We start from the raw sequence: 11,379 nt of genomic DNA, 5'->3' as shown, positions 1-11,379 counted from the left end.
TTTTTTTTTGCGAAACTAGGGATTGAACTCAGGCCCTTGCGCTTGCCAAGGAAGCGCTTATTCCACGGAGCCATCTCCCCAGCCCCCCGACGCTTCCATTCTGAGAAGTCTAATAATCAGAGTCCAGAGTTCTGGGGAGCTTCCTTCCTTCTGGGTAACTTCTTCCCCTTTAAAAAAAAAAAATGCTACAAGCCATTTCCAGTTATTCCATTTTACTAGGAGCTTTTTAATGACATAAAAATTAGGTGCAAACCTTCACTGGCATCATTTAAAAATAACTCACTACATAGAATGTCAAGTAAATAAGTAGAATAAAAATAATTCACCTCATTTTAGAAAGCATTTAGATTCAGTTATATTGCTAGCCACGGCACTTTGGTCCTTGCCGTCTAATGTCTTCTTTCTTCCTGAAAGAGTTCTGCCATTTTCTCATTTTATTAGCTCACAGACACAGAAATGTGCGGAAGACTGAGGTAGGATTGGTGGCTCATGTGTCTGCCTTGCTTTCCTTTTTTTTTTTTTTTTTTTCCCCAGAAAATGGTTTTCCCCCTCAGGGCTTCCTTCTTCCTCTGAGAAACCACATGCAGCCCTCTGCTCCTTCCCAGCTGCTTGCCTAGTGTCCTAAAGCCCAGATTTATGCTGTTAGGGTTACTGCAGAGGCTGAGGTAGCCAGGAAGGTGGAAACTACTACCTAGGAGTCTTCATAACAGTGCCTTCATCTGTGATTGCAATAAGCACCTGGCAGGTGGGGACTCAAACATTTCTTGAAACAGGGCTCAATAATCTCGGTGGCTGTGTGTTTTAACACCTGTTACCATGAGACTTATGTCTTGAGCTTTGTCACTCGGAACCCTCTGCCACCATGTGGAACACAGTGTGATGTCTCAGATGTGGTCCTGCTTCCCTTCCCAGACTCTGCACAGAAGTGTGCAAGGGTGGAGTAGCCTGTATTTTACCTGAAAGGGTCTGTGCTCTTCTACAACTCTGGATCTTCAAAGCCCCTCATCTAAAAGATTTTTGTATTCTACCAGAAAAGCAAACCCCAAACACTGTTTTATCTCATATGATTTTTAATGCGATTAATAGAGATTTAAAAGAAGCAAATAATTACAGACAATAGAAAACACTGCGGAGATGGTGCCTGACCTCTGCTCCTCAGGCCACTGCTGGGCTACATGGAAAAGAAACCTCTGATCATGGAGTCTTCGCTATTGTGGAAATCAGAGTACAGGAATCAACAGAGAACAGCAATAATACATTTGATTTGATAACAGGAATAATATTGATGGTAAATCTGTCGGTATTTAAGTCTCTTTGCAGGAAAAACAAAGGAAGTCCTATATCCTTTGGAAAGAACTATGACAAACACCCACAGATGCAGCCTGCTGCTGGGGATGTGTCCCTCCAAACCCCGGGGACAAAGTTGAGCTCACTGATTTCAACTATTTCACTTTCTTCTTGCCTACCAAGTTAAGAAGCTGGATTCTCACATTCTCCAGGAATGATTAGAAATTCTGTGAAATACGAGTATGTGTATTATCCACCCAAGTTATGACAGAACTATTTGTAAAGTGCATTTCAAAAAAGTACTTACTCAAGAGTAATTTAAAGTGCGATGCGTAAGGTACTTAGTGCAAAGTTGCTAAATATGTACATGTATGTGTCAAGTTCAAAGGAAGCGGGGATTTGTCTATCCCTAAGGGAGAGAGAATATGGGAAAATACTCTCATGCTCTGCAGGGATAAGTGTTTTGGGGTGTGTGTGTTTGTGTGTGTGTGTACTGAGATATGGTATGTACTAACCTCTCTGCAGATGTCTGAAACTGTCCTTTTTTTAGAATTTGAAACGTCAACATTGACACAATCGTGCAATCTCCAATGTGCAATTCCATCTCAAGAGAAGCATTAAGCTTGTAGTAATGGTTGAGCAATTTCAGCCTGCATATCGTGTAAGGCAGGTAGTTGACTGTGAATTAAATGCTTAAGGAAAATTACAAAAAATACAATCACTATGATGCAGCCAAGAGAGATCCCGAGGAAGTAAGGGTAGGACTCCTCTTGCCCAAGCTCTCCTAGGTGGTCGCCCCCCGGGAGGAGGGTCGTGCTCTGTGTGTAAGGAATTGCCTTTGGAGTTGCAGAACTGAGCAGGTCCTGGACATTGCTGAGGGATCCATTGTGTGGCAGGGCGGTGAGACTGAGGAGGTGGCACAGCAGGGGGTACAGATCTGTGGAGTTCATGGCTTCTTTTGTGAAATTCTTTCGGAAGGCAGGACCGTGGGCTAAAAATATTGGATGCATTTCTGCTAATGCATTATCATAACCATGGTTGCCTACTGTGAAGAGAAAATGCACGAATACGTTAGCCACCCAGAGGGTGTCGCAGTGGAAATTAACTGTTGTATGGGGAAGTTCTGAACTACAGTGCAAATTGGATCTTAATTGGATTTTGAAAATAATCTTTTACAGTCTCTGCTCTTGTCAGCCCTGCCATTCAGGAAATGAAGGTTGAAGGTCATAAACCTTCCCCACAGACCAGCTCTTCCCCAATGAAACATGAAGGGCAGAGAGCAAAGCTGAGTCATGTTAGGGCACATGAGAGTGAATTATCCTGCTCTTGTTATTTTGTTAGTTTGGTGGCTGGCAAACTAACATTCGGCCAGTACTTACTGGATAGCCACAGTGTCCAGTTATTTTTCTAAAGATAATGGCGTTCTTAATCATGAAAATAATAAACACAACTACCACTAAAAAGGCAAAAAACAATACATAAAGAAAAAAGACATCACAAAACTCAGACCTTTAGTCATAGCTATAGTCTACCACTGAAAGGCGAAGTTTGGGGACTTTTAGGTAGAATGGAAAAACACGACTGGGATGACTCTGATGCAGGTCCAGCTTAGCACTGTGAGTTTGAGGATGGATGCAATAAAGCCTGGAGGGGTATTCTGAGGTCAGGATCAGGTGACACAAAACTGAGGGATGGAAATTGCCCAAGAGAAGCTACCTTGCACAAGTGTGAGTGCCAGCTTGCTGAGGCAACGGCTAGGAAGAGACACTTCATTTCAAAGGTGTTGAGGGGACCACAAGTGAATCAGCTCTAATGTTTATGCTTGCTGCGGGGGGTACAGCATGGGATACAAATACAGAAAAAGAACATCCTAAGTCACTTTCTCTAGAAACTTGAAATCTGCTTAGCTAACCCATCTCAGGAAGTCTCTCTAAATGCCGTAATTCTTTTGAGTCTACTCCAGCAAAAAATAACTATGGGCTTATGACTCAATGGTAATTACCTGACAGTACTATGTTAATGTAATCGCTAATATTGAGAAATATACCAGTAAATCACTTGCAGTTCACTGACTTATTGTTATCTTTCTGCGAGATGCTGGACCTAGGCTCTTAGTCATGAAGGTAAAGACTCTCGTTGTACTTGTTAGAGAGTCAGATTTAAAATAAAATCACTATGACCTCTATAAGAGTTTTCTGCTTTCTCAGGAACTTGGTTTTACAGTGGTAGCCCCTGCTAGTGTGCCTCATTCAGGAGATAGCATCTGGTGATCAATGTCCCAGGAAGTGGTTCTCAGACTTCACTGTATGTAGCATGCCTTGCGGGTGTGGAGAATGCCGATGGTGGGCCCACCTCTCACAGTCTCTTAACTCTGCAGGGCTGGGTTGGCCCAAGAGTAGGAGGAGTTTCGGACACATTCCCAGGTGATTCAGATATGCTGGCTGGGGAGCACACCTTGCTGGTTTTGTTTTTTTGGGGGGCTTCATAATCTTGTGGAACCCTGACTGAGGACTGCAGCAGCCCGTATTTAATTCTTTTTTGAGTAAATGAGCAAAATAGAAACAGGAACCCTGTTGAGGTTTGCTTTCAAAAATAAAGGTGACCACTCCGTACTAATTACTTGCCAGGGTGCTGTGTACCCTGTAAATCTAACTCATAAAACCGAAATTTCTAGAGATCTTGAAATTCATAACTCTACCGTGAATCTCCCTACAGCCACCCCACTGACATAAGAGCAACCAGCACAGTTCATGAGGAGAACACACCAGGGTGAAAATTATTCTGGAAAGCACGTTATTTTTGAAGGTCTTAGAACAATTTCCCTGACATGGTTAAATAGCGGCTTGCTGTAGGTCATTGTCTGTAGGTACAAACTGTCAGAACCGGAAGTCACACATCTGTATACATCTGCTATTTTGCATCACAGGTACACTACAAGTAGCATTGTCATGCACTTACTTTCGTTTTAGTTAATAAGCACGATAGGACAGGAGCCCAGGGCTATCTACAGGGACATTTTTTGTACATATCTGTTTTCAGTGCTGGGGAGCCAAGCCAGGGCCTCATGCATGCAAGGCAGGTAGAGCCCGGAGATCCATCCCAGCCCCCGTACATTTCATATGTACACATCAAGAACCACTGCCTACAAGCAAACATTTCTAAAGATAAGTATAGACACACACGGTTCCTTCAACATTGGAGTAGTGGAGGCAAGAACATCAGCAGGTAAACTGCTGTATTATCCACAGCCTCCAGGTTAGCAAAAAACGATGTAGAATGGGAAGGAATACGATAACATACTCACACAGAAATTCATCTGACTTATTCTGTAAAATATACCACCCTTCGTCGGCCACCGCCACAACCGGCTGGATCCGCTTGTTGTACTTGTAATGCCATCTCTCCGGAACCTCCTCTTTTTTGTAAACAGTAAGGTTAGGGTGAGCATCAGCCAGTGCTTCATAGACTTCATCGAGTTTACCTAAAGAGAGGGTAGAGAGGCGCTTGGAATGAGGCCCTCCTTGCTATACCCAGCAGACTGCAGCCTTGGGTTCCCTGGAGGGAGGGGAGTGGACCTGGGAGAACTCTGCACCTGGAAGTGAAGAATCCTACAGGAAAATGAAACGATTGCTCCTGCCCTAAGTAAATTCACTGAGCAGAATTAAGAGGGGACTGTTTGTAGAACCAGAAAGCTGTAGTCTCTAAAACTTTCTATGTGCACAGGCACACACACACACACACACACACACACACACACACACACACCAGTATTGGTGACGCTAAGAGAAATGCCTAGAATATTGCAACTCAGTTGTAAAAGAAGAGCTAGGATCTTATCGTTGTGCTCCAGGCCAGGGACAGAATCTCCAGATGAGAGGACGCTGGAGAAGAGGGGGCTGGGGAGGAGGTGGCTGTGAACCAGCCAGGGCCCATGCCTGCGACATGCGGAGGCCTCTGGGTCTACATGCACCACCCCAGGCATGGGCTTCAGTCTGTTTTTTAGCTGCATCCTCAGGTCTCTGCCCCTGCTTCTGCAACCCAGGAAGGGAATACCATTGGCGTGAGCAAGGGCAGCCTAGGGACCAAGATGACCCTTAAGTACTCACAAGCTGCTGCTACGTGCATGTGGGTGCACCCTCCAGCCGTGCCAGCCATGGCTTAAGATTCTCTTCCTGGCCTAGAGGCACAGGATTCTCATTTGTGAGGTAGTCCAGCTTTTCAAAATCTGTACCCTCCTTTCATACCTAAGACCAGCCCTATAGAGGAGATACCATGTAGGTCAGGGGCTGGGCCTGAGTCATGTTCTGCCCCTGATTTTGTGACCTTGGGGTGTTAAACCTTTACCTGTCTTTAACATGGAGCTATTGCAGAGGCTACTACTTTCTCTACTAATAAATAAGGAAAATGCACATTGACAAAAGCTCTTTCTTATACTCCACTGCCTCCTATTAAGCAGGTCCTCATCAAGGGTCTGCAGCAGACTAGAGGGGCCTCATGAAATCACTGAATTGTACCCAAACTTTGTGTATCTTTCCATCTCAGTTTTTCTCAGAAAGCGAGGTTGCAGCTCTTATCATAATCTATGATTCCAAAATAGTTAACAACTGTCACCATAAAATATACACTGCATAAATGTTACTATTCTAGGAAAAACAAGACCCTGAGATTTTGCTTCCTTGGAGCCTAATGATGGGTCCTAGAGCATTACCATGATAAGGGCAGGCATACTGTAATGACACAGATACGGAGAGTCTCTGCTCACACCCGGGGACAGATGGATCCAAACTCAGCTTTGAGTCAGGTTGCACTCACCTTCTTTAGGTAAGATGGCAGCGACTGGAGATTGGTCAATCAGGGTGTAGTGGTCTCTATCCAGATACTGATCAAGCTCTATCACCCTTTCCTTAGAACACTGGGTCATTCCATGGTCGCTCGTGACAATTAGGTTGACCACGTTCCACAGCTTTGCTTTCTTTAGCATCTGTATGAGATATCCTAGCTTGTGGTCAATATCTGAAATGACTGGCCCCATGAGCGGGTTATCGGGTCCCAGCTGGTGGCCCATGTCATCAGGCTCTTCCCAGTAGAGAAGACCAAGATTTATGGGCTCTTCTGATGTGAACCATTCTATGATTTTGGCAACTCTTTCTTCAAATGAAATGGACTCGTTGTAAGGCATGTAGTGGGTTGGAAAATGCTCATGAATCTTTACGTCAGCCCCAGGCCACATGGCTGAGCCACTGGCATGTCCTGCCTTCTGATTGGTGATCCATATGGGTGTGGCTTCTTCCCAAAACTCAGAATCATAAATATTCATGTGGTCCAGGGAGAAAGATTTATTCAGAACAGGATCAAACATGTCATTTGCAACAATCCCGTGATTCTCCGCGAAGAGGCCAGTGACCATGGTATAGTGGTTGGGGTAGGTCTTTGTAATAAAAACATTAGTAACCTGCTTCACATGAACACCATGTTTCATGAGCTCATGGAAGTGGGGAGTTGGAACTTTATATAAGTAATCCCAGCGGAATCCATCAAAGGAAACTAGTAGAACTTTTTGCTGGTCTGGTCGGAGAGAGAATGCAGTTGAAAGAGTTAGGATAGCAATTGTGAAAGACACCAAGAGAAGCTTGGAAATCATTTTCAAAGTACTTGATCAGCTCAGTGTAAAGTAATCTGTAGAATAAACATAAAGGAAGTTAATGACAATACTTTTATTTTGGATACTTTTCACCAAGCCTAGAGTGATAGTGCTTAGTCTTCCCAGTTGCATCCTAACTTGAAGTCTAGAAGAATTATACGGCAGGATTCAGTGCCAAAGAAGAGCACTGGGCCTATGTGGATAAGAAAAACAAGTTTAGTTGCATCTAAAAACATTTTAACCCTAAAAATTCTTCAAAAAGAATTCTCAAAAAAAATTATTTCAGTGAGCTTCCAGCAGCATTTTAAAATGCAACATTATCTACAGACAAGGGTTCAGATTACATACAGTGTAACATTTCAACCGTTGATCAGACATTTTTATACAATCAAGTGAACCTAGTCATCATTATGGCTTGAATGACTCTAGAAATGTAGCAATAAGAAAGCATAATTAGCAGAACCAATAATAGTCCTCAAAAACACACACACACACACACACACACACACACTTTGATTTTCAAAGTCATTGTCTTTGGTAAGAGGAAAATAGATGAAACTGATAAAATAATCTGTGTGACTTTCAGGTATGGCTGTGAGACGTAATCTGCGTTCATTTTTCAGTAATCAAACCACAACCTTCTGTAACTAAACAGACTCGAAGCATAGACAGAAACATAATTCTGAAATGCATGTCAAGGTTCTTCATGTTACCAATTCATCAGCAGCTCATCTTATCAGCAGTGTGTGCAGAAAAACCAGTTCCCAGGATGAAATTTCTTGGGATGTACGTTGTTGTTTTTAACCTGAATGTGCTTCTAGAAAGTGTTTATTCTATTCCAAAAAGCTAGCGGAGAAGTGGAGTGGATAAACAGATCATATGCCAGTTCCCACCAGGCTGCGTTTCAAGCTAGGCTATCTTGTTCTCCCCATTTTCCATCCATCTTTTAGGAAGGTATTTTTTTAGGAAGGTATTTTTAAGCATGCTAAAATTCAGATCAGATAGAGTCATCCCTTGTGCGGAGAGATCTTTTGAATTCAGCCTTTGACACTGTTCTAAATGTGTCAAATATGAGACATATGAGTGTCTAATATGTCTAATATGAGACTGTAATCATATTTATTTATTTGTGGTGCTGGGAGTTTGGGTGTGGACAAAGGACTTGGAATTCGGAACCAGTCCTCTTGTCACTGAGCTGTGCCTCCAGCCCCAGTTAAGGCAGTATGAAGCCTCAGACACAGAGCCTGCAGGAGACCTACCTGCTTCCACCTCCCTGTACAAACTGTGTAAGCTACATGAACCAGGGCAATCCTTCTTTTACCTTTTTAAATAAAATTCGCCATAGCTGGATATCATGTAAGCTGAAATTATTTTACAGAGTAGCCTCAAGACAATGGCTGAAAATGTAAATTTAACTATTTCTTCCCAGGCAATACGGGTTTTTCCTTTTCAGGAAGGAGAATTGTAATAGGGGAACTGCAGGTCTACCTGCTCGCGTCTCTGGCGCGGGGTGATGGTTTCTTCCCCCCTCTGCCTTCCTCCCCAGTTTTCTCTCCAGCTTCCTAAGGAAAGGGAAGCTGGTAGCACCCACATAACATAAGGGTAACACAGTAACTAGGTGAACACCTGCTTTCGGCCAATTCATCCGGTAACCATAGTAAAGGGGAGACAACCAAGCAAACCAAAGCCAGAGAGGAGAGGAGGTTGCCAGGAGGGGGTTGGGGGGACAGGAGCCACCGCGGTGCTGGGGGCACAGCAGGTAGGAGCTGGCGCGGAGGCAGCGGATTCCTCTTCTTTCCTCTGGCACTGACAACGCAGAGGCCAGGCCTGGGCCTGGTGCGGACCCAGGCTATGATTCGGGCTTTCTGCGCGGCCTCCTGCGGGGTGACCCGGTCTTGGGGCGGCGCGGACCGAGCCTGTAGGGGCGGTGATGGGCTCCTTCCCGCAGGGCCGCATAGTCAGGTACGATCCGGCTCCCACCCGCCCGGGTCCGGCCACCGCGGGTGGGTTCGGGGCGCCTCCCCCCTACCTGCCTCTGCAGGCTCGCGGTCTCAGCGAGGACCAGGCCGCAACGCCGTCGCTGTCTCGGAGACGCTGCACCTGCGCAGCCTCGCAGGCACCTGACCCTGTCCCCCGCGCGCTCTCCCATTGGCTGAGCTCGATGGCCACCCCTGGAGTCGCTGCAGCCTGTCGTCAGTCGGGGGCGGGCCTGGAGGGGGACAAGGCTTGAGGATGGGGGACCCGGGCACGAGGGTGAGGGAACTTGGTCCCTGAAAGTGGGGGACCCAGAAGCTGGCGGAGGTCTCCACTCCTGCAGGGTTTGCCTTCCAGATGGACGCAATGTCCCACACTACGCTTGTCAGGCACTACTGTGCCTTTTGTGTGACAGTACATCATCAGCTTCACTCGGGTGACATCCAGGCACCCAGGGTGTGAGGGGGCTCTAAAGTTTCCTTTAATTCTTTTCTTCCCGCTGCGCTGCTGTCTGCTTTTCCTCCAACAGACTTAGTGCTAATCTACTCAGCTCCGCCCACCCCAGGGGCACTGACCTGGCCTCTGCAGTTTGCCTCTGTGAGGCTGACAGGGTCGCCTGCAGTGGAGCCAGGCCAGGATGGGGCCTCGTTTTGCAACTGGGAGGCAGTGGCTGTGGACTCTGCTGCCAGCCTGGATTCCAAACGCTGTACTGCCCTTGAAATGAAGGCTGTGCATTCAGGCTCGGCTCCACTTTAGGAAGCCTTCGCTGCTTCTGGCTTGTTTGGGGCCTTATTTCTTTTATTCCCAGACTGGAGTGAATTTATTTTTCCAACTTCTTTGTGATCAGTGGCATTTCTGAAGCCTGTGGGGATGTGGGCAAGTGCATAGTTGACCAGCCTGACCCCACCTGTATTTACCACAATTGAGAGCAGTGATGTTGAGCTACTTGCAATGGATCATTCATCTGTCCAGTTCTCAGTCATCAAGCTAGGCTGGCAGGATCGAATCCATCTGTAACAGGGCCAGCGATGCCAGCGTGTTGACAGTTTAAGTCTCGATAGCTAGCTATCTGGAGAAAGCAAAAGCCGGTGCAGCAGTGGCTTTGGGTCTTATCTGGTGTGCTGTGCTGTAAGACACACAGATGAGCTGCTGGTTATTAATTAAATGGGGCAAACATTAATTAAACAGGGGTGGTCAGAGCCTTTTTTTTTTCTCTCAGCCTCAAAGGAAGAGACAGGTCCAAGCATCCTCAGCCACCACTACCTGCATGTTGGACTGCATTGTCCCCAGGGCTCTGTGTCATGGCCTTTGCTTAGTATAGTTTGGGTTCTCAGCATGTGTGGTTGTGCATGTGTGATTGTGCGGGGGAGGGTAAGAAAGCCTGGGTTCTGTGTTTAGCTGGACCCAAAGACTGTGAAGTGGTACAGAGTGTTCCAAGCTCCCAAAGTGCTGTCCTTTGAAATTGCTCCACCTCAGAACGAGGTGGTCCAGTCTTGTAGGTGCTTATCTCTCCCAATCAGCCCAGCTCTGCGTTCTCTCCAAACACTCGCAGAACAACTTGGTCTTAACAGAGTGGAGCGGACCTGTCTCTCACATGGGTCACTGACTATTGCAGGACCACGGAGGGGGCCCTGAGGCTTGCTTTGCAAGCTGTTACGGAGTCAAGATTGTGTTCACAACCATCCCTGAGAACTGGGTCACACAGTGCGGTCATGAACCACAGTTCACAGAGCAGAAATTGCTCCCACAGGCCTGGGCTAGTGTCAGCCACCTGCTGCATTGCAGCTTTGTAAGTCCTGCTGATCAACCCTTGTGCTTGAAATACAACTCCTGACACTTCTGGGGGAAAATCTGGTTTTAATGATGTAATTAAATGTGTGATTGTAAATGTCCGCTTCGATGGAAGCCATCTGTGCCTGGCGTGTGGCCTCAACTCCCATCCACTTGTGGTAACTCTCAGCAAGTTACAGCAGCACAAGCCACAAAATGTCACTGACTGAGCAGACCTCACTCATTGTGAATAACAGATCTTCATTCATTTGTGCTCAGTAGAGACTCAAAATAACAAGTAAAATGTGAATTACAGATAATTCGTAGATTTGGCCCAAGAATTCCTAACCATACTAGTAGCTCAAGTTCCTAATGATATATTTGTACTTAATTTTACGTAGTTATTAGCAAATCTTGTTTGAGGAAAGGCAAGCTATGCCAATAAAAGAAAAATAATTAAAGGACAACTCAGGGTCCCATCACGTCCTGGGTGCTGGATGCCCTCTGTCTCGGTTACATTTTATTTGTTGCTGGGACAAAATATCTGTTACTCAAATTTAAAGAAGGAAAGGTTTATTTAGCTCACGGTTTGTGGAGGTTTTAGTCTACACTTGGTTGGCTCCCAGGCAGAGTGGCACATGGCAGACAGCAGCAGTTCATGGCAGCAGAAAATAGTGAACAATTGGGGGCCAGGGAGATGGCTCAGT

The 11,379-nt window shown here is 45.8% G+C and overlaps 1 protein-coding gene across 2 annotated transcripts; it reads right to left on the bottom strand.

Moving 5' to 3' along the window:
• Positions 1-1,036: 1,036 nt before the first annotated feature.
• Positions 1,037-9,058, bottom strand: Enpp5 (ectonucleotide pyrophosphatase/phosphodiesterase 5 (putative)). 2 transcript variants are annotated; one of them, XM_004624094.2, is made up of 4 exons: positions 8,958-9,058; positions 6,100-6,963; positions 4,592-4,768; positions 1,037-2,332 (listed from the first exon to the last, which is right to left on the bottom strand). In XM_004624094.2, exons 2-4 carry the CDS (start codon positions 6,926-6,928, stop codon positions 1,905-1,907), a joined length of 1,434 nt encoding a protein of 477 aa, XP_004624151.1. In that variant the 5' UTR covers positions 6,929-6,963; positions 8,958-9,058; the 3' UTR covers positions 1,037-1,904. The 2 variants fall into 2 exon arrangements, with proteins under 2 accessions (XP_004624151.1, XP_023575098.1); XM_023719330.1 differs by having other exon boundaries at positions 8,962-9,058.
• Between the last annotated feature and the right edge of the window lie 2,321 nt (positions 9,059-11,379).

The sequence above is a fragment of the Octodon degus genome, unplaced genomic scaffold (genome assembly GCF_000260255.1).
Source record: "Octodon degus isolate 3935 unplaced genomic scaffold, OctDeg1.0 scaffold00005, whole genome shotgun sequence".
In the NCBI taxonomy this organism is placed as follows: Eukaryota; Metazoa; Chordata; class Mammalia; order Rodentia; family Octodontidae; genus Octodon; species Octodon degus.
Note: the sequence above shows the minus strand (reverse complement) of the source record. Positions and strands in the feature narration are given on the sequence as shown.

What these genes read in the sequence shown, in the direction of transcription:
- Enpp5 (XM_004624094.2), bottom strand. Translation starts at nt 6,928, where the DNA reads ATGATTTCCAAGCTTCTCTTGGTGTCTTTCACAATTGCTATCCTAACT. An exon ending in TGCCATCTTACCTAAAGAAG is followed by an intron (nt 4,769 to 6,099) that starts GTGAGTGCAACC and finishes CCCTCTCTTTAG; the next exon opens with GTAAACTCGATGAAGTCTAT. An exon ending in TAAGTCAGATGAATTTCTGT is followed by an intron (nt 2,333 to 4,591) that starts GTGAGTATGTTA and finishes TTCTCTTCACAG; the next exon opens with TAGGCAACCATGGTTATGAT.